The sequence below is a fragment of the Heloderma suspectum genome, chromosome 7, assembly GCF_057233095.1.
Source record: "Heloderma suspectum isolate Gila_16-S chromosome 7, 16-S_ref, whole genome shotgun sequence".
NCBI lineage: Eukaryota > Metazoa > Chordata > Lepidosauria > Squamata > Helodermatidae > Heloderma > Heloderma suspectum.
The window spans coordinates 63,956,358-63,979,015 of record NC_139464.1 but is presented as its reverse complement, the minus strand read 5'-3'; the positions used below and the strand labels follow the sequence as shown (position 1 = coordinate 63,979,015).

The 22,658-nt window shown below is 44.5% G+C and overlaps 1 protein-coding gene across 2 annotated transcripts in view; it reads left to right on the top strand.

Annotated features, from left to right (window-relative positions):
- Nucleotides 1–12,611: 12,611 nt before the first annotated feature.
- Nucleotides 12,612–22,658, top strand: part of NAV3 (neuron navigator 3) — a 351,861-nt gene continuing 341,814 nt past the window's right edge. For both annotated transcript variants that reach the window (XM_084810412.1, XM_084810411.1), the window contains exon 1: nucleotides 12,612–13,281. In XM_084810412.1, the coding sequence (XP_084666538.1) occupies nucleotides 13,039–13,281 (243 nt within the window). In that variant the 5' untranslated portion in view covers nucleotides 12,612–13,038. The remainder of the gene's footprint in view (nucleotides 13,282–22,658) is intronic.

Sequence of the window (22,658 nt, the reverse complement as noted above, 5' to 3'; positions counted from 1 at the left end):
AAAAGGAGAAGGGGACGGCAGAGGATGAGATGGCTAGATAGCATCACCGATGCAATGAATATGAACTTGAGCACACTCCGGGAGACAGCGGAGGATAGGAAGGCCTGGCGTGCTATGGTCCATGGGGTCACGAAAAGTCGTACAAGACTGAATGACTGAAGAACAACAAGAGTTAGTTAGATGTTAACCAACAGTACATGGATAAGATTTTGCAGCAATATACAGTTTTAGCCATTGCAACAACAGCAAAAAACTGCGCATTAACACAGTGGATCCATATACTCAGAGCTGGCTCTAGATTTTTGAGGGCCCTTGGGCAAGACACCATCACTGGGCCCCTCCTCAATACTTTCTCACTGCCATGGTCACCAGTTGCTATTGTGCCTCATCCTCTTTCACATCATTGCTACCACCTGCTTGTTTGACAGGCAGAGAGCCAGTGAGCAAGTAGGCAGTGGCATCTGTGGCTTCTCCTTTCCACCACCACCGTTGTCTGGGTCAGTGCAAGAGGTAGGTGAACAAGCAGGTTGCAACGATGAAGAAGAGGAGCAAGTTCAGGGGCCTCTTGCCAGTGGGCCCTGCTGGGGTGTGGGCCTTCAGCAGGTGCCCAACCATGCCTTCCCTTGATGCCAGTCCTGCACATACTTCCGAGTCACATATTGCTTTCTCCATAACACTGCATGCCTAGGAATGGGTTGCACAGAGAAAAAATAGAAAGCCAAAGATTACCATTTGAACTAGCACTAAATCTTCCAGTCAAGATTCATTGCTATATTCTCCATTTAACCCCATTTGTAACTCCATGAACTCATACTTGTATGTCTCCAAGGGTCATACCGCTAAAGAAAGTTGAGCTATTCTACATCTGTACTAGGCTGTTAAACTGTCTCAGTTCTTTTCCCTTTTCAATACGCACAAGTGGCTCTCCTCACCTGTTGTTTTGGATGTAATTTTGTATGAGTAGTCTTGCAGTCCTTCTGTGTAGGAATTTCCATTGACTGTAAGAATATCTGTTGGTGATAGCAAAGCTGATTGACTTCAAAGAACCTAACTGCTGTTGCCAAACTTGGCCAAGACTCTGCTCATGACTGCAACAGATGTTTCTGCTTCTTCTCTGTGTGTATGTTTTTTTTAAATACGAATGGGAACCTTATGGAGCAATTTTCTGTACTGTAGTCCAGGAACAAATGCCAGTGTAGCTGTGATTTTGAAACTCTCAACCCAACCCACAGTAACAAAATTTCATCAGCATCAAAGAGCTCTGAGCCAATATTCTTGGAGAGAAAAATCCCTTTTTAGAAGATGAAAGTATGAGTTTGCCATCTACCAGCCTCTTGGCAGATAACCAGCAAACTCCTTTTCAGGTTCAAATCTTTTAAATTGTTAGGTGGATTTTGGGAGGTTGGGTAGCTAGAGGAGTGCAGAGTTCATCAGAAAATCATGCAGATGCTTAACAAATTTTGGGCCCTTTAACATTTGACAGATAAAACTAGGTACACTCGTTCTACATCAGTCTGGTAGAGAGGCCAAAAATGGTCCCATCTTCATGGGCTCTGGTGGCTTGCCCTGCCAAAGAACTTCAGAAATATTAACATACCATGCTTAGTTGTTACATACATCTTTTAAAACAGCATTCCTCAGCCTTTTCATATGTCGTAATTGTGTGCAACATGATTACTCTACAAGATTTTGCAACCAAAATATTAACACTTGGGGCGGTGGCGGAGGAGGGTGGAATCATCAGGCACAATTGTTTCTTGATGAACCAGAGTGGAGAAAACTGAATGGGATATGGGAGGCACACACAGACTGACAATTCCCTGTAATCTCTTGATCCTTTAAGCATGCATGCACACAAGACATGGGGGAATGAGTTCTGTTATGCCCTATAGGAATAACTCCATGTGCAGGCAAGGATCATGCCAGTCTGAGAGAAAAATTGCAATATTCCAGAAAAAGGGAGACTAGCCAAATAGTGTACTCTATTTGCATGCACTCCATTATTAGGTGCAAACTGAGTTGGTGCTACTAATCTGTATGGATGGTGAGAAGATATTGTGGCAGTTGGAGAGTATCGAATACTTTACAGTAGCTATGAAGATTTAGACTTCGTTCACACATAATACTAACCCATGCTTTATTTACCCTATGGGTTGTTGAACTCTGGAGTGTCATGAGCAAACCCACCACACTAACATACCATGCTTTATTAACCACAAACAACCCAGAAAGAGAACCCATGGTTTGTTGTTGGGTTGTGAAGTCTGGGTTGTTTGAATCATGGGTTGTTGTTATGTGTGAACCCAGAACTGTGGGTTGTTCATGGATTCTTTTGCCAGGCTACAAAGATGGCAGGCAACAGTGGTAAAACTCCAGCCACTCTGCGTGAGAGTACTATAGTGCCGCAAAGGTATTTGGGATACAGGAAAGGAAATGGGCAAAGGAGGAGGGAAACAAACAGCCCAGGGATTGAGAAAACAAATCATGGTTTGTTCAATTGTCTGCCAAACAAGCTCTTGGGTAGGGCAACAAACCATGGGTAAAGCATGGGTTAAATAAACCATGGGTTACCATTAAGTGTGAACCATGCCTTACTCTCCTAAATAATACCACTATTTATTTAATTATGAACATAATTTTTTTATCATAAAAATATGCTGGGGAGGTGTGAGTGTCCTCCCTTAGGAATGGTAGTAAGGGAATTGGCATATGGGTCAGATTTAAATGAAAAATATAAAGTACAAACTTAACCACAAATCTCAAACAAAACAAACTTCAAAGCTTTTTATGCATATAGACACTGGGGTTGAAAACTCCATACCTTCTCAGTTAATTCAACATGTTGATCCCAGCTGATCTGAGTTTCAGAAGACCCTTAAAACAAGGAGAGGCAGACTTTAGGCTTGCAGGATCTACTTTGTTTTTGACTAGAACCCTGAGATCTTCTGATCAGGTGCAAGATAATGGCTCAGAAAAATAAACAGAGAATTGTGGGAACAGTTGCCTCTGAGCACATTCTCAGCTCATGAATTTGTTTTCAGCACCAGAACTGGAGCATTTAAACAGAAATCTATGCCTGCCCCTGCCCCCCCTCAAGCTTTTTTGATTTCAGTAACCTAATTCAAGAAGGTTTTTGTTGTTGCTATTGTCAAACCACTGGGAGTTGGAAAACCTTCCTGATCTATTGCAAATCACCTGGAGATCTAACTTCCGCTAGGGATGTACAAAAATCACTTACCTTTTGCGGATTATGCTGATGGTGGGGGGGGGAGGTGCTCCGTCCCTCCCCCCGGAATCCTGGCCGGCCGGCTGTGCTCCACAGCGATTCTGCGGAGCCGCCAGCCGGCTCCACCAGCAGCCGGACATCCGGCCGCTGGCTAGCAGGGACGCAAATGGCGGCGGCCGTAGCCGCTGCCGTTTGCGTCCCTGCAGTCAGCTGTGAAATGTTTACGTAGCCTATCACGGCTGACTTTAAAAAAACAAACAAAATGCGCATATGCAAATGGCGGTGGCCATGGCCGCCGCCATTTGCGTTCCTTCTTTTGGCATGTCTTAGTCTACGTAAACATTTACGTAGACTAAGACGGTGAAAATAAGGGGAACGCAAATAGCGTAGCATCTTTTTTAAAGTCAGCCGTGATAGGCTACGTAAACATTTACGTAGCCTATCACGTTTTTTTAAAAAAAACCTAGCTGTGATAGGCTACGTAAATCTTTATGTAGCCTATCACGTGTTTTTTTTTTTTAACTGGAACTGGTGGTGGTGGCAGCTGGTCAGAAGACCGGCCACCGCCGCCGGAGCCGCCGCCACCACCAGGAAGATCCGCCCAAGGTAAGTCTCATCCCGGGGGGTGGCGGGGGGGTAGCAGGCCGTTCCACCACCGATTTCGGGGGGCCGGATGTGCTGGCATTCGGCCTCCCCGAGATCCATGGTGGAACTTTCGTACATCCCTAACTTCCGCCCACTCATGTCTTAAGAATTCTCCTTGTTGATCAGACCAAAATGTCCATCTAGCCCAGTACTCTGTAAGCGACTCTGGTCAGGCAAGTGCCATAGGAAGCTCATAAACGAGGCATCATGGAGATGGCCATGTTGTTTGAGCACTTGGTAATGAGAAGCCTTATATCATGTTGACCATGTGGCATTCTAGTTTTAGCTGCCATAGCTAGCAACTACTGATAGATCAGTCTTCAAAAGGATCTATGTATGCAGTCACCATCACCAGATCTTGTGGCAATGAATTCCATGAATTGCATGTTGCATGAAAACAACAACACCTTTTTTTGCCAGAACCCATTGCCAATCACTATAATGGATGAGCCCACATTTTAATATTGGATAATGTTTCCCTACTGAACTGATCCACACTTTTTAGTTTTATAAATTTCTGTCGCATCCACCCCACGCTATTAATCTTTAAATAACAACAACTAGAGATAGTCTACAAGTGCCTCCCCATCTTCATCATCTCTTTCTTGTACTGTGAAAGTGGGGAGGCACCAATTTTGGAGGGTAGCTTAGGCAAATCTACTACTTTTCCTTCTTTTTTTCTTCCTTTAACTTTTCACCTTCAACCAAAGCAAGATGCAGTGACATTCAGAAATGGGGAAATGGTCCCACAAACATATCATAATGTAGGATCCTTCCATGGCCATTGTTGGATACCCAGGTGGGCCTTTCTCCCCACCCTCAATAATGCGCTTTAGACATTGTTGGGTACACATGGCATCGTCCCAGAGGTGCTAGAATGACCCTGGATCATACTAGGAGTGCTACTTGGCACAGTGGCCAAAAGTTGAAGAAAGAAAAAGAAGAAAAAAAGAGGAATTTTGCCCAAGTTTTGTCCCAAACCTGAAACTTAAGTCATTCTCCCTGCCAAAAATTTATGAATTTTTGCCAGCCCAGTGAAGATCGTAGCAATCTTCTACCCACTTTTCATACCCCACCAGCCTCACAAAATTATCAGAAAGCTTACCAATGAGAACTTTGGCTCAGTTTAAAACACACACACATGCACACTGCCTTTAAGAACTGAAGATGTTCTATTCCTGCAATTACTTTAGTCCATCAGAACACCCCCATCTGTCTATTATTATTTTTTTGATGCCTCAGAGAATTCTAAACAGTTAGCGAAGCCATTCAGATTTTCCCCTGAAGGCTCAATAATATGCTCATTAATTCTTGATAGAGTGATTTCTACACCTTACTTTGGACAGAAATTATATGCACATGTTTGTGATTTACTATATGCCACCTTGCATCCTTTTTTTTAAAAAAAGGATTGACTTCCATTGACTTCTGAGTTCCTTCTGGTAAAGGATCTTTCTCTTGCTGTGTCCAGATTTGACTGCCACAGTCTCAATGTTGTTGTGGGTTGAAGGAATCTATGTAGGAGGTTTTTCAAAAAATCATTTAAAGGAATTTATTTTTGTACCTCCATGTGGCTTATTAAGGCACTTAGGCTGTGCAATCCTTAGGCTGTGCAATCCTGGAAGTAAACCCCATTGAGCATAGTGGTACTCCAGGGAGGAGTCAGTCTCTCCCAAGTGTGCCCACCAGGATTCCTTGTGCAGCACCAAGCTCGACTAGAGGGGTGGAAAGCAGGGGTAGCCTTGGTCTATAGGGATTCAGTCCCACTGGTTAGATACCCTATCCAACAGTCAGCCAGTTTTGAGTGTCTGTACCTGGTGTCGGGCACCTGAGACAGGATAGGGATTCTGTTGGAGTACTGCCCACTCCACTGCCCAATAGTCTCCCTGCCTGAGCTAACTGAGGTGGTCTCAAGTGTGATGTTGAGGACCCCAAAGCTTATGGTCTTGGGGGACTTTAATATTTATGCTGAGGCTACTTTGTCAGGAGCAGCTCAGGATTTCATTGCCACCATGTCAACCATGGGCCTGTCTCAAATAATACCTTGCCCAACACATGTGGCAGGACACACTTTGGACCTGGTTTTCTGTGCTGGATTGGGAGAAAATGATTTGTGGGTGAGGGAGCCAATAGTGACTCCTTTTGCATGGACAGATCATTATCTGATCAGTTTTGACCTTCAAGCCACCTGTAACCTCTGTAGGGGTGGGGGACCAAATTTGATGGTCCATCCGTGGAGACTGATGAATCCAGATGGATTTTTGAGGTCTCTTGGGGATTTTCCTGCTGGCTTAGTTGGTGGTGCTGTTGAGGTCCTGGTCACCGCTTGGAATGAGGAGATGACCTGGGCTATTGATATGATCACTCCCAAATTGTCAGGGATGTTTCTGAGCGCAGGGAGTGGGATAGCAGAAGGAGAACCATCAGACATGGGGGAGGTGTTTTCCCAAGCTAGTCCAGATATGAGTAGGCCTGCTTCTCAGGTTACAAATGTCCAGATGGCTGAGCTTGAGGGTCCCTCCTCACCCCAGCCCCGTGAGAGCCAGAGAACAGGAGGTTGACCTAATAGATGCAGGTGCAGAGCAAAGAGAGAGAAAGCTGGGGCAGAACTTAGATAGTCTATCTAATTGGCCTTGTGTGAGGAGCTGTGCTTAGAGGCCTCACGAGAGGGACCTCTCCCCCTTAAGTTAGGCTAGCAAGACCGCCTCCCTCTTCAAACAGCGGGCAACTCTCATAAATTCCATTTGAATCCCCTGAAGACATTCCTTGTAGACGGAGAGTTTCTCTGAGAATTTCATCTGTATGACCCTGTGAAGTAATGGATTAAAAGCTGTAGACCGAAGCCTCTCGTCTATGTATGTTTGGGCATTGAAGTGAAGTGAGGACTAAGGGAATTGTGACACAAATGTCCTTGACCTAGTTGTAGAACCGCGTCGGTTCCTTGGTATTCCAAGGAGCGAAGGGCGATGAAACAACTGTGTTGATGATTAGAGTGCAAATAGTGGAAGACTCAGAACAAATACGATCAAACACAGATAAGAGGCCACTTGCAATCTTATTCTGTGGTGGTGATGGCAGCGAAGAAATCCTACTTCTCTGCCACCATTGCATCTGCTCAGTGTTGTCCAGCAGAGCTCTTTCATGCTGTAAAAGGCCTCTTGGGTGTTCGCCTTGGAACACAAGAACTCGAACCCTCAGAGGCCCACTGTGAACAATTTGCCAGACACTTTGCAGATAAAATTGCTTGTATTCATGCTAACTTGGATGGCATTATTTTGACAGAGTCTGATATGGATGAGGCTGGTGCACCATCTAGTCATGTTATGGATAGTTTTTGGCTTGTGCAACCTGAGTACTTGGACAAACTACTTAGAGGACTGAGGTCTACTACTTGCCCTTTAGATTCTTGCTCATCCTGGCTTGTCAAATCTGCCAGAGCTGGGCTGAATATGTGGACCTCTGCGGTGGTAAATGCTTGAGGGACAGCGAGGTCCCTGCAGCTTTGAAAGAAGCTGTGGTGAGACCCTTGCTGAAGAAACCAAGTTTAGATCCTATGGTTCCATATAATTACTGCCCTGTGTCAGATTTGCCATTCTTGGGCAAGGTGCTGGAGCATGTGCTGGCCTCACAACTCCAAGCCGTTTTGGATAGAGCTGATTACTTAGATCCATTCCAATCAAGTTTCAGGCCTGGTTATGGGATGGAAACAGCCTTGTTTGTCCTGGTTGATGACTTATGCTGGGGAATGGATGGGGGGAATGTAACCCTGTTGGTTCATCTGGACCTCTCAGTGGCTTTTGGTACCATTGACCATGGTATCCTTCTGGATCATTTATCTGGATTGGATGAGGGCAAACAAGCTGAAACTTAATCCAGACGAGATTGGGAAATCAACTATTTCGGATGGAGGTTTACAACTGGTCTTAGATGGGGTTGCACTCCCCATAAAAGACCAAGTGGAGTCTGGGAGTCCTCCTGGACTCTGAGCTAACTGGGGAAGCCCAGGTGGCTGTGGTGTCCAGGAGTGCTTTTTCCCAGCTTAGGCTGGTACGCCAACTGTGGCCCTACCTGGAGAGGATGGACCTTGCTTCAGTTATCTACGCAGTAGTGACATCCCAGCTGGACTACTGTATGCTATATGTGGGGCTGCCTTTGAAGATGGTTCGGAAAATCCAGCTCGTGCAGAATGCAGCTGCCTGAGTATTGGGGTGGGGGTGGGCGATTTGATCACATAATGCCCATACTGCACCAGCTGCACTGGTTACCGGTGTGTTTCCAAGCCTGATTTAAATCGCTTGTTTTGACCTTTAAAGCCTTGAATGATTTGGGACCAAGTTACTTGAAGGACCACCTTCACCCATATCAGCCTGCCCATACTATATGATCAGAAAGAGAAGCCCTTCTCATTTGCCCACCTGTGAGAGCAGTCAGATGGGTGATCACATGTGAGAAGGCCTTCTGTGCAGTGGCCCCACGCCTTTGGAACAAGCTGCCATCGGAGGTCCACCATGCTCCGTCACTGTAGGCTTTTAAGAAGGCCTTGAAAACATATTATTTTACCTTGGCCTTCTCTTAATATGACTGCTATTGTTGCTGTTACTGCTGCTATAATTCTCCCTGGTTTTATTGTTGCCTTTAATTGTTGTTTTTATGTTTTATCACTTTTAATATTTTAACCGTTTTTATGCATATTATTGCTGTAAGCTACCTTGGGAGGGCTTCTGCACAGAAAGGAGGCCAAGAAAAAAGGTTTTAAATAAATAAATACTTTGGAGTAAGCATGCATAGGATTTTGCTGCACAAATGTGAGCTGTGAAGTCCATGACCTTACTTAAATGGGTACTTGCAAGCCAATATGGCTTATTTTCAACTTCCAACTGCCATAATAATGAGGGTCTCCCTCATAGGAGGTGTCTCTACATTAAGCAAAAGACCTGCATCCTTTCCAGGGCTTTCTGCATTCGCTTTCTTTGTGGGATTAGGATGGGCTTCTTTACATAGCAGTTTGCATAGAGGAAATGCCTCCCTCCCTCCCTAGCATGTGTGCAAAGGAGTGGGGGTGGCGGTGGTGGCGGGGGAGTCTTGCCTTTGTGCTTAACTTCTGCTGTACTGTTTCCTTGCAGCCCTAGGCACACTTACTTGGGAGCAAGCCCCATTGAATTCAGTGGGGCTTACTTCTGTGTAGTCATATGATCATGCTGTAAGCCTGCAACTCTTGGCACACTTACATGGGAGTAAGCCCCACTGAACTTAATGAGGTTCTCAGAATCAACAGAGGGCATTGATTCTGAGCTTGGTGGGATGGGGGATCAGATCTGTCTCCCTTTGTTGCAGGGAGGCATTTTACTCTCTCCTCCCTCCAATCAGTGATCGAGAGACATGTGGTTTGAATCAAGGAAAGTTGTTCCTTGGCAAGTTCATGGCACTAGAGGCAAGGGAGGCCAGGACAAATGGAAAGATGGTGTGGGGGAGAATTCCTTGTTAGCTGGAGACAGGAAAAAACCAAGGGCTTCTTCACATGGAGCTTTTATTCTGCTATTGAAATTGTTTGCTCATGGAAGTTTGTGGGTCCTTTTCATGACGTTGTCAACCTCCAGGGCACATCCAGAGGTTTTTCCTGGTTATTCCATCTCAAAAAGATCCGGAAATAATGAACTATCTATTTAAGTCACATTGTTATTTATTTATTTATTTATTTGTTACATTTATATTCCACCTTTCTTCCATTGTGGAACTCAAGGTGGCTACATGCAGTTCCCAGGTGGTGTCCCCTCCAAGCACAGACCAGATCCAGACCTGCTTAGCTTCAGCAAGGTAGCTGCCTCATGTTCCTTCAGACCTGGATTTTTACACTATTAAAACATCCACTAGATGGCACTGTTTCATTTATCTCTATGGACCCTTGAAAATTAAAAACTTCCCCTCTCAGCAATCACGTGGTCTCTGTCTGGGAGCCCGCTGTAAACATGGAAAGGCTCCGCAGTGGGAGTACTGTGGGGGGTTTCTTTAGTATAAAGGCAGCCCAAGAAACAACTCTGACCTGCTTCCTCAGAAGCGGCCCTGGGTCTAGGTCCAAGAGTATTCCCAATCATTTCACTTGATCAAATAGGGTCATAGAGATCCTATCAGTCTGACAAAAGGTAACCCCATCCATAGCATGGACATTTCCTACTAAAATCACCTGTACCTTTAGAGCAAGTAGAACATGGGTAAACTAATCTTTTTCTGTTCATTTCCCTGAAGAAGAAGAAAACTTGTTTTTCACTGAGCCTTGTCAGCTGTTCAAACTGTCAAGACAACAGATCAATCTCATCATGGCCTTTCCTATTGATGTTTGTTTGTTTTTCTAATTCCCTTCAAGATTTCAAGTTGTGTGTTGTTTCCTCTTGATGATTGGGGTGAATCTAGAGATTTTACTTGTCAAAGGGTACATTCATTTATTGCTCATTTAATGATCCTGTAACAAATGTAAACACCTTTTCTCTGCACAAATAGTTTTACCCCTGAAAAATGATGACTAGATAGGGTTATTTTAATCTAAACTGAAACAAGCCACACTGATTAAGACGGGATTGAGAAAATACACCCATAGCATACACTGGCCTGGTTGCGTGTAATGAGAAGCCACAGTGTGTGAACTTCCCCAGTGGGTGGCAGACATTTTGAATAGGGTGCAGCGGGGGTGCACCATAGCTTCTCGTTATGTGGAACCCCAGAGGTGGGTTGTTGGAGTGGTTGAGAAGTCATCCGCAACCCTAAAACAGCCCATGAGTTCTGGGTGTGTTGTCAACCATCCCAACAACCCACCCTTGCTGAGTTTGCACATAATGAGAAGCCGCCACAGCTTGGATTGGTGCCCATGGACACCACTACCCACTATGGCTAATAAGCCATGGTGGGCTGTGATGATTGTGTGAACCAGGTCACTGCAAGACCAGGTGACAAGAAGCCTGTTACTGTATTTTAACAATCTTGTTTGTGTGTGTGCTTGCGGGGAGGGAGGCTGGTTAAAATCTGTTAAGGGTTTGTTGATGTATGTAATGTGAACTACAGAGTATGCTTAAAGTGTGGATAGACTTTCCAGATTCCCTGGTTCACCATTGTCTATTCCATAGCTTCACTCAGTCCTGAACATAGTTCACTCTAACCCCATGAATCCCCACTGAAACTATGCATGCCCATCTACTGCCTGCCTTTTGACCATCTTCTTGTACTAATGTATCCCAGCTGCCTTGTATTCACCCATATCCTGGCCACCCAGCTGCCCTGCACATGCCCACCATGCTCTTCATTCCCATCTTGCAACTATTAATTCTCACACAGTTTCCACAAGTTCCTTCTCATAGGCAAAATCTAGACACATTAACACACACATACACCCAACCCAGCTGTTTGCTTCATTATGAAGCTGAGGGGAGAGCAGCTGAACCACATCCATGGATAGTTTTGGCGTGGCATACTAAATTGGAATTCTCCTCTGTGAGGAGAAGTTACAACATGTGGGTCTGTTTAACTTAGAAAAAAGTTGAGTGAGGGAAGACATGATAGAGGTGTAAAAATTATGTATGGTGTGGAGAAAATGGATAGGAAGATATTTTTCTCCTTCTCTCGTAATACTAGAACCCGAGATCATCCCATGAAGCTGAATACTGAGCGATTTGGGACAGATAAAGGAAGTACTTCTTCACACAATGCGTAGTTATACTATGGAATTTGCTACCGCAAGGTGTAGTGATGGCTGCCATTTTGGGTGGCTTTAAAAGCAATTTAGACAAATTCATGGAGGATAAGGCTACCAATAGCTACTAGTCCTGATGGCTGTATGCTACCTCTAGTATCAAAGGCAGTATGCTTCTGTATACCAGTTGCTGTAGAACATGAATGGAAGGCAAATACTTTTCCCATGGAGAACTGAAAGCAAGAACTGGTGATATGGATAAAGTGCCTCAATACTTCATGGCAGAGATGGTTCTTGAACCAAGAACTTGCCAGATTCCAAGCCCAAACTTCTGTCCAGTGAGGCATACTGGTTATCCTAATTATTGCATGCCAGCATAATAATGGGTGTCTGTGTGAGCAGAAAATCTAGTTTTTTATTCCAAAAAGAAAATATGCATACCATTCAAGCTGGTTACTCTAGGGGGAATCTTGACTTGAGTCAGGGGGATTTCTCCAGCCATGTCCAAAATAAGTAAGTTGAGGATCACAGTCGTAGTGTTCCTCATTCTGTTTAATAAAAACATTCATCCGCACCTTAGTATCTTTTGAATAAAGGTCAGCAAAGTAAAGTTTTAGACCCCTTAGACAAATAAATTGCCCACTCTTTTCACTAGGTACCAGTTCCATAATGAATATGATCATGGTAGCCAGGGCAAAATCTAAGCAATGATACATATACATCTTGCTCCCTTTTAACCTTTGTATTTGGATGGGTATCAAAGAGAGACAGAAGATACTATCAGTACTGAGATTCAGCATTTATTGCTAGCCTGTGTGAATTTAATCTGATTTCACAGGAGGAACAAGGAATGAAGTATTCTAACTTATGGCTGTCATTAGTGAAAAATAGCTGGGCATGGGACAAACAGCTTCATTGCTACGATTGTTTCCGGCTAAAACACTTCTAACAGCTGTTTGCTTTGGCCACCACCCGGATTCAGGTTTTTTCCCCTCCTCCAAAATGATTTTTTAAAAGATGTGGGTTGGCTATTTATGTAATCAGGAAGAGGTCTTTGTTTCCAGTGTTGTAGACTCCGTTGGAATAGAAGGATGTTTCTTCTTCTGGTCTCTGTCTGTCTCTTTCAGCTAATGCACAGCAATGTAATGGTGTAAGGAGACGAAACAGCAAATTTATGAGCTCTTTAATCCCAGACAGGCAGCTTTGTGGCAGTTACCTTCAAGGAAAGTTCACGCCCCACAGGAGCGTTTAGTCTCACACAGCCACAGACTCACTCAATACTGTTTGTGCAGGACAGCAAGCACAGAGATGAACGAAAAGATCTGCTTCTTCGTGAAAAAAACGTTATATTGTTTTTAAAACTTTCAAAAGATGACTGCAACTTTTGTTTAAAGCGTTTGTTCTGGAACTCACTGAAGCTACAGTCTACCCAGCTGAGGTCAGAAGCAATTTTCTTTTTTGGCAGAGAGCGGAGACATTTATAAAAGCCATGCCTGTGCTTGGGGTTGCCTCAAAGCTGCGGCAGCCACCTATAGGGTCAAAGCCTGTTCATACTGCCCATCCGATACCAAATCTTGGCACAAGCGGGTCACAGCAGTATTCATCCAAAACTCTGGAGCTTCCTAGGACAGAGAACTCAATGCTTTCTTGTCAGTTTACATTAAAGTCAGCCTGTGATTTTGGAGAAGTAAAAGCACTCCAAGGAAAAACCAAGGAGACAGAGGATAGCAAGGTTAGTTCTGAACTTTACCTGCAGATCTGAACTTTGGAGAGAGTGACCCACTTATGCGCAGTGTCTGTCTAATACTCTGGCGGGTAGGAGAATTGTATGTATAATACAGTGAACTAGCTGGGTAAATGATCTTATTTTATTCAGTGTGTTGTTTTGCATCCCATGCAGAGACTTGGAGAAGCAGAGCTGTCAATTGACAGCGGTTAAGGAAATATTGATGTTTGGCTGGTGTCTGTGTACTGTATTTTAAGAAACACTGTTCCCACGCTCACCCTGATTCCCAAAGGGGAAGAGCTTCCAGACTGAATAACAACAAACACTCTTGATTTTTTTTTGGGGGGGGGGGAGTATGTTTTCCAATCCATATAGCTAGATGTTTTGCTGAACTGCAAACATGGGGAAAATAGATACATTCTATCAAGCATTTACCAGTGTGAGACCGCATGAGCTTTTGCTGCCTCTGTTTCTGATATCTCCAGGATACTCTGATTTACTGTGATTGTCTTTCCAGTATCATGTAGTTTTGATAACCGAAGCACTTTCAGATGTTCAGAAAGAATCTTAGCTATGTTTTTTTTTAGTCTTGTGATCTTAGAATAGTAGTACCAACATAATTCCGCCTGCTTTCCCTCCCGTGTCCTGACGCACATTGTTAATTTAATAAAGAAAACAATGTATTAAATTAATAAAGAAAAACAATGGTATATAGCACAGGCTTATATTCCTTAGAGTTCTTTGGTAATAAGGCATGTGCTAAGAAGACATTCTTGCGTAAAAAAACACACCCAGTGAAACAAAACGGGGACTGGGAAAGGGAACCTAGTTCAATCCCCATTTGTTTCTGAGATGCATGTGCCAGAAAATATCCTGGTAAACTGTGCCCATACAAATGACACATCATTCTGTGACACTCCCATGTTTTAAAATTGAGCTTGGGATATAAAATCTGACACATTTCATTGAAGTCCAACTACCTGTGAGCATAGGGCTGTCATTCATTCAACTTAGAAATGAACGGATGACTTGTGAATGATGTAGCAGTTCTGCCACAGACTCTCTGTGGAACTTGTGGTGTGTCACTTGCCCAAGCTAAAAGTTTTGTATACCAGGTTTTGCCACATTTGCAAATGTGCAGAAAGGCTCAAAGAATGCTCTTTTAAAGCTCTCCAATGCCCTGCATTGATTTCAGCTTTTTTTACTGGATAGAAACAACTGCAGGTTTTCGTTACCAACAAATGTTTCAGCTGAAATCCACTGTCATCAAAACCTTTGTGTACATTTAGCAGAGTGCATGTGCTGTATTTTAGTTACAATGGAGTCCTGCATATTTCTTTGCTCTTGATAGATTACCTTCCCAGGTTACCAAAGGGAAATTGTTTTTGTTCTGACAGTATTATTTGCCAAACTGGAGAGAGCACTGAATTGAAAGGGGTACTTCCAAGCTCCTGATGACTGACTAAAAGTTGTTTGATTGTTTTTACCTTATTGCTAGCACATTAAATATTTCAGGTGCACATTAGTAAAGCTGCTGATAAAATCGCTGAAAAGGACACACACACCCCCCGCAATTAAGCATGCTTAACTTTAATGGGACGTGCGCTTTATTTTTCTGGATTGTGCCTCCAGTCTATACCAGCCTTCCCCAACCTGGTGACCTCCAGATGTTTTGACTACAGCTCCCATAATACCTGACCACTGGCCATGCTGGCTGGGGCTGATGGGATTTGTAGTTCAACACATGGAGAGAGCTCCAGATGGGGGAAGGTATACCTTACTGTAATGCTGGAGACCTTGGGAGGGTCTGTTTGTATACAAAGGGTTTGTTGTTGTTGTTCAGTCATTCAGTCATGTCCGACTCTTCGTGACCCCATGGACCATAGCACGCCAGGCCTTCCTGTCCTGCGCTCTCTCCCGGAGCGTGCTCAAGTCCATATACACAGGGTTAGCTTGATGGATTTCACAGCCTTAGCCTACAAAACTCCTTAAGTGGAGGGAGGGCATTGATGTATACGGTGCTTTACAGAGCTAAGGGATGCAATCCACAAGGTGCTGCTGTTCTGCATCATACATTTATTTCAGTGAGGGTTGTCATGAACCACTGAAATGACTATGCTTCTGTGCTTGGTTGATTGTGGCATTTTGCGTCAATCACAGGTAGGCAACATGTGGCCCACAGGTTGCATGTGCCCCCTCCCAGCCGGTTTTCTGGATGCTGCTGTTTTCCCTTGCTGTCAAAGCTAAAACTGTGCTGTTGGCCAAAGTTGTGGCAATTATGCAGGGGAATAAGATGTGTAGGGAGCGTGTGCCTTGATTGCCAAGCACAATCGTGCTCCTGGAAGCCTCCCAGAAGTGCAATTCCACTTGGAAACAAGGTGCATGTTCCCCATATGCCTCATTTTCCCTGCAAAATTGCTACAATTTTGGCCGCTGCCACAGCAAATTTGGTGGCGGGGATGGGGTGCACCTCTGGTGGGTCCCGGGGCAGGGGGCAATTGTCAGGGTGGACACTGAGCCCATAGAATCCCAGAGTAGTTCTGATTCTGAGGTGGAGCAGCCGCTCCTGGGAGAGGAGCGCGCTCATCTTTCCCAGGGCCAACAGCTGGCAGAGATTCCTCCCACCGGCATTCCTGGCATAGATAGCAGTCCTGGGAGTGAGAGAGTGCAGCCTGCTCATATCTAGTTGCTAACAGTAGAGTTAAGTTGTAAAAGAGGAATAAAGCTTTGAAAAGAATCCCTTTGTCTGTGTCTGGACTTGGCTACTGGATTAGACTGAGAGAGGCCTCCAAGGAGCCCTTGACAGCAATGCACTCCCCTGACCCCTGGAAGTTGCCCACACCTGACATAAATCAATGGTCCCTTTGACAAGCAGCTTTGTAGACCAATGTCATGACTCAGTGATGTTGCCCTAAACAAGCAAGCAATGGATTCAATCCAAATGTGCCTTTCAATTCCACTAGTGGAACAGAGTGGGATCCAGTGGAGTTTCTGTGAATGTAAGTGGGGGGAGGAGCTCTCACCCCTCTGAAGCAGACCTTGAGGGATGCAGTAGGTTGCAGTTGAGATGCAAGAGTGCCCTATTCTGTGAGAAGAACTTTGCTTATGGAACTCTGGATCCAATCCAGTGTCTTCCTCTGTATGCTATAGTTGGAGAAAGTATCCACATTTCAAGGGATCCAGCTGTTGTAACCAGGAATGAGAACTCCATACATGTACAAGGTACGTTGCTGCCATTAGGTGCAGCCCAGCACATAGTCAAGTGCCAGTGAATATCAGTGGTGGCTAAGCATACTGATCAATGTATCACTGATCAACGATTTCTCCTCAGACATCTTTCCTATTTGCAAATTAAGGTGAACTGTGCAGCAACTAACATCGCCAAATGAGTCCAGCCTGTACGTATTTTTGAGGTGAGGAAATCTTGGGTCACAGATCAATAATTTCTGATCCTAAGCACATTGATTTGATGTAATGCCTGCTAAAATCCATGGGTCGTCTGCATAAAAAAGGTTAAAGACTGAAGTGTCATCCCCTGGACTTTAATGAAACCATAGTCAGTTGAAGCAATTGCTCTAAATGAGCCCAAATTTAAGTGCTTTGACTGATCTGTATTGTAGCTTGTGCCATTGAGTAGCAATGTGGATAGAATATCAGCCTTTGCTCTGATTGAATAGTCTTTGTGTGCCATCGCAAAGGGGAATTGATGGCTCTCGTTGCCCTTGGTAGCATGCCTCGCTATGGATGCAATGCAGTGCTTGTGCCTGATTCTCAAACAATAGTAGTCTAGCTGCTGTTATCCATGCTCTGGTAACCTCACGTGTGGATTACCGCAATGCCTTCTACATGGGGCTGCCTTTGAAAACAATCCAGAAACTTCAGCTGGTCCAAAATAAGGCAGTAAGATAGTTAACAGGCATTGGCCAATTTGATCATATTACGCTAGTGCTTTATGATTATGAACTGGCTGCCAGTCCATTTCTGGGCCCAGTTCAAACTGCTGATATCAACCTGCAAAGCCCTAAATGGCTTAGGGTCAGGTTACCCGAAGGATCGTTTCCTTCCATATACACCTGCCCGGACCCTAAGATCATTCTTGGAGGCCCTCCTCTGGGTGTCGCCACCAAATGAGGCGAGGTGGGTGGCTGGCTACTCAGGAGTGGGCCTTTTCAGTGATCACAACCCAGTTGTGGGATGCCTTGTCCACAGAGGGATGCCTCATGCCTTTGTTACGGTCTTTTTGGTGCCAGGTAGAGGCTTTTTAAAAAAATTTCCCAGTCTTTTTATTCCTTCAGTTTTAAAAATTGTTTTGTGAAATGCCCAGAGAGCATCAGCTATTGGGCAGTACAAAAATGTAATAATTAAATAAATAACAATAATACTTGACTCCCACAACAACTTTACTTCTACGTACGTATATACCTATAATACAAACCTATATTGATTTTATCCCATGGGAACTAGTTATGTGAGGTGCTGAGAATTCTCTTTTAGAGAGTCCTCACTCTCCCTTTCCCAGAACAAGAATTCCCATAATTCCCTGGGGAAAAGGACTGGTAAACCTGTTTGAAGTGTGAATTGTTGAGATGCCCAAAGAGTAAATTTTAATAATTTTTAATATGATACGTTTTGATCAATCCAGGAATGTCTTATGGTTATGGTTGTTTGCTTTTGAGATTGTTCATGTGTTTTTATGTGAATGATTTTAAATTTCTGTATGTGGTATTGGGCAATATAGAAATGTGATTATTAATAATAAATTACTGTTGCTTTTTTGCTTTTGCTTTGTTCTTGCTAGTAAAAAGAAAGTATGGCCAACTAAGGGCACAATCCTATGAATGTTTAGCCAGAAAAAAGTCCTACAATTCCCAGCATGCTACAGTCAGCATGCTGGGAATTGTAGGGCATTTCTTTTCTGTCGAAACATGCATAGGATTGCACCCTAAATTACTTGCCACAGAGCAGGGGTGGGAAACCTGTGACCCTCCAGATGTTGTTGAACTCCAAACCCCATCACTCCCAGCCAGCATGGGGGATAATGGGAGTTGTAGTCCAGCAACATCGGGAGGGCTACAGGTTCCCCACCCCTGGCAGAGAGTACGGGAGGACGGGGAGATACTGTCTTTGACATTCTACCCATGAATGCCTTGCTTAGGGCAAGGGCGGGCAACTTTGGGAGGTCCGGGGGTAATTTTTGCCTTTCTCCCCCCAGCCCTGTGGAATTGGCAAATTGCTGCAGAATGCTACAGTGGCCAAATTTAGCTTGAAAACAAGGTGAATTTGGCAGTCGCAGCACTCCATAGCAAATTTCAGTGGTCCAGTGGCAGGTCCTGTGGAGACTACTCCAGCGGGCACCACATGCAGCCCACGGCCTGTGTATTGCCCCCCTCCCAGTTTAGGGGGCCCAAACTATTTACTCTGAATTCCTGACTCTGATGTACTTCCTCTTTACTGTGGATACTTGAAACTATCCGATAGTCATTTAATATCAATCTGCTGACGATCAAGAGCACCCCAATAGTGAGAAGGGCACATACTGATGTTGCTCCAGCAGCAAACCAGTTATAAACATCCAGTGTGAATGCAGCCTTGTCACTGGGGTTAATGCTCCTCCAGGTTATCCTAAACAGATGTGGATCCTGCACGATTGTTCCCCAAAGCTTCAGTTAGCTTCCTAGGTGAATTTCTTGGGGATTAGCAAATGCATTCAACACATGACCTTCCCAGTGTATAGTGCTATACCTTTAGGAATGTTTCCATAGACACAGATCAGATAAAAGGCCTTTCACTCAAAATGTAATGAATACCATGTCAGAATTTCCAAATGCAAGGAAAATCTGCTTGTGTTTGGGCAATTATGGAATATAATTGGATATGTGGGAACTCTCATTTTTGAGGGAAAATGATGACTCTATCTGTTAAAGATAATGGAAAATGTGAATTAATCATCTGGTTTACATTTATGCTTGGCTTCTGCTTTCAGGTTCTAGTTTAGCTTTTCGAGTGAATTGGAAATGCAACTGTAGCAATTGCTACAGTTGTTAACCTCTCCTGTCCTATCAGAAAGGTGTTATGATTGACATGTTGGAAATCCACAGTGCATTCCATCTATAGCTTGAAGTGCTCTGAATTCCATATTCCATGTCAGTATAGTAGTTTGCCACCCAGCTGCTTCTTCTGCGGCCTTTGTGTGCCATCCTCCTGATTGTTGGAGACTTTTGACACCCCAGTTGGCTTCCAGACTTCATTGTATTGCCAAGTCTAACTTAGAGTACAGCTGCAAAAATCAGTTCATGGCTTCTTAGATGCTCCTCCTTTCTAGCTCGGATCTGCTGTGCTTGCCATACATTTACATTCCCAACTCATATGCAGAATAGGATCTCTCTCTATCCATCCAGGGCCAGCATCAAAGGTTGGCGTTGATGGGCACCTGCCAAGGGCCCACACCCCAGCAGAGGGCCCACTGTCCCGAGTCCCTGGACCTGATCGTCTTCTTCACCACTGCTTGTTCAATCACTTCACTCTTTGACCCAGAGGACAGTAGTGGTGTGAAGGAGAACAGTAGATACTTCTGCTGACATACTTATTGGCTCTCTCCCTGGCAAGCAAGGAGGTGGTAATGATGAGGAAGGGGAGGAGGAGCAGTCACCAGTGGTGGTGAGAAGCAATGCTGGTGAGAACACTCTTGTGACCTGGTTCGCACAACATGACAGCCTACTGTGGCTTAATTTACCTGCAGGGGGTTGTTGCATCATGCCGGGTGCCTGCGGGTTCAATTTTTGAGTGGTGCCCATGGGCCCCCTGCTTCCTGTGACTTGTTGTGACAGGTGAACTCAGGCAGCAGAGGTTGTTTGTGGATTAGACAACCCTCAAATAAGCCATGGTTTGTTTTAGGGTTATTTGAGGGTTGTCTACCCTAAAACGATCCCTGCCACATGGGTTCGCATGACATGACAAGCCTGGCACAATGCAGTATACCCTGTGTGTAAATGAAACCACAGTGGGCTGTCATGTCATGCGAACCAGGTGGGGGAGAGGAGCCCATTGAAGGGCTTTGCCCAAGGGTCCTCCAAAACCTGGGACTGGTTATCTATTTATCTATCTGTATGCAAATAATTACGAACTTGAGCATACTCCAGGAGAGAGCAGAGGACAGGAAGGCCTGGCATGCTGTGGTCCATGGGTCCATGGGACTTAACGACTGAACAACAACATGCAAGTAATTTGTACTATTTCTGCACATAGTTTTGAAAGATGAGCAAACTTATAAGGGAAATATAATCTTTTTTTGGATTACCAACTATGGATCAAGAGTGAACCCTGTCCTCTCACATGCCCTGGAATAAATTTTACAAATATCAGATTGCTCTTATGGGAAAAGAAATCTAGTCTCTCTCTCTCTCTCTGTGTGTGTGTGTGTGTGTGTACATGGAAACCAGCAGAAAGAGCTACAGCCTTAACAGCATGTGTGATGGCTTCACTATGATGTATAAGTCCACAAGGCTCATGGACACAGTGGGTATATTTACCTGACTGTACTAGGTGACCATTGAGTGCTGCCTCTTATTAGCTTTAGTGTGGCTGCCTCTCTTCTCTAGGAGGAGAGACATGAGAGGAGACATGATAAAGGTCTACAAAAGTATGCATGGTGTGGAGAATGTGGATAGGGAGACATTTTTCTCCCTCTCTCAAAATACTGGAACCTGGGGTCATCCTATGAAGCTGATTGGTGGGAGATTCAGGACAGATAAAAGGAAGGACTTCTTCACACAGCACATAGTTAAACTATGGAATTGGCTACCACAGGATGTGGTGATGGCCACCAATTAGGATGACTTTAAAGTGGGGTTAGACAAATTCCTGAAGGAAAAGACTATCAGTGGCTACAAGTCTTGATGGCTATGTGCTACCTCCAGTACCCGAGGCAGTGAGTCTATGTACACCAGTTGCTGAGGAACATGGGTGGGAGGGTGCTGTTACGCTCATGCCCTGCAAGTGGGTTCCTGGTCAACAGCTGGTTGGCCACTGTGTGAACAGAATGCTGGACTAGATGGACCCTTGGTCTGATCCAGCATGGCTCTTCTTTTGTTCTTATGTAGGATGGTCTGTTACAGCCACTTTGCTGAAGCTAGGCAGGTATATGTCTGGTCAGTGCCTGGATGGGTGACCACCTGGGAATCCCACATAAGCTACCTTGAGTTCCATAACAGAGGAAAGAAGGGATATAAGTTAAATAAGGGCATGCTCTTATGCATGTTTAGACAGAAAATAGTTCATTTTTTTTCTGTCTAAACACCCATAGGCTTGCACCCTAAATAAATAATTTAGTTTAACTACAAGCCAGGGAAAGCCTGGGTGAACAAGTGCGTGTCCTCAACTGCATGGGGGAGGGTTTTCCAAGGGTGGGCACCCCTACTGAGAAGGCCCACCGTTGAGGTATTATTTTGGAATGACCAGCAAGGCCTCCTCTGACGATCTTAAAGGTTGCCTGGGTTTATATAAATGTACAATGTATGTTGGGGAAGGCAATGGCAAACACCCTGCTACAGTCTGCCATGAAAGCACCAGTGCCAGCGGCATCCCTCTAGGGGTCAGCAATGACCCAGTGCTTTCACAGGAGGAACCTTTCCTACAATGTATGTACATTGTATATGATGTACACATGGGTAGATGATACGGCAGGTATGTACTTTTTAAACAACTTGCTTAGAATTCTATAAATGGTGCCATAAATATTTATGATTTCATTGTCTGTTGAGGACACTTTTACATAATCTTATATGGAGGGCAATTATAGGAATTTTGCACTGGAGTTGGCCAGAGCCGAATTGGGCCCCTCTGGACCATTTCTGGTGCTTCCCAAGGTGAAGCGGGTTTCCCTCTAAAGTGACTAGGGCTGAAGCTGAACCCTGCACAAGGCTTAAGGCCATTTTCCCCACCAAAGATTTGGACTGGCAAATTGAAAGGTACCCTCGTTGGTTAGTCGACTGGGATAATGACAATCTGACAGGCATGACAATCTGACAGGCATTTGCATATTTCTGCAGTTAATCTGCCGTTTAATTTAATTAGCGGAGGAAGGACGTTCACAGTATGGCTCCTGAGCCTCTGCAGCCATCCAGAGCTTTATTAACAATGTTCCTGGCATTTCCCTGCTGTTGCTTCTGGGAAAAAATGGATTCTGTTGAGCCAAGGTGTCAGGGTAATGCCAATTAAATCTGTAGTGCACAGTGCATGTGTCCAGAAAGCCAGCACATCTGAAGCTCCTCTGTAACAGTCGCCAGACAAAAATGAATCTGCTTTCCTCTTGTTCAGCCCTAAGTTGCCATGCAGTGGCCAGTCCTTGTTGGCTGCTACAGCTTCAATTTGTCATTTGGGCACAG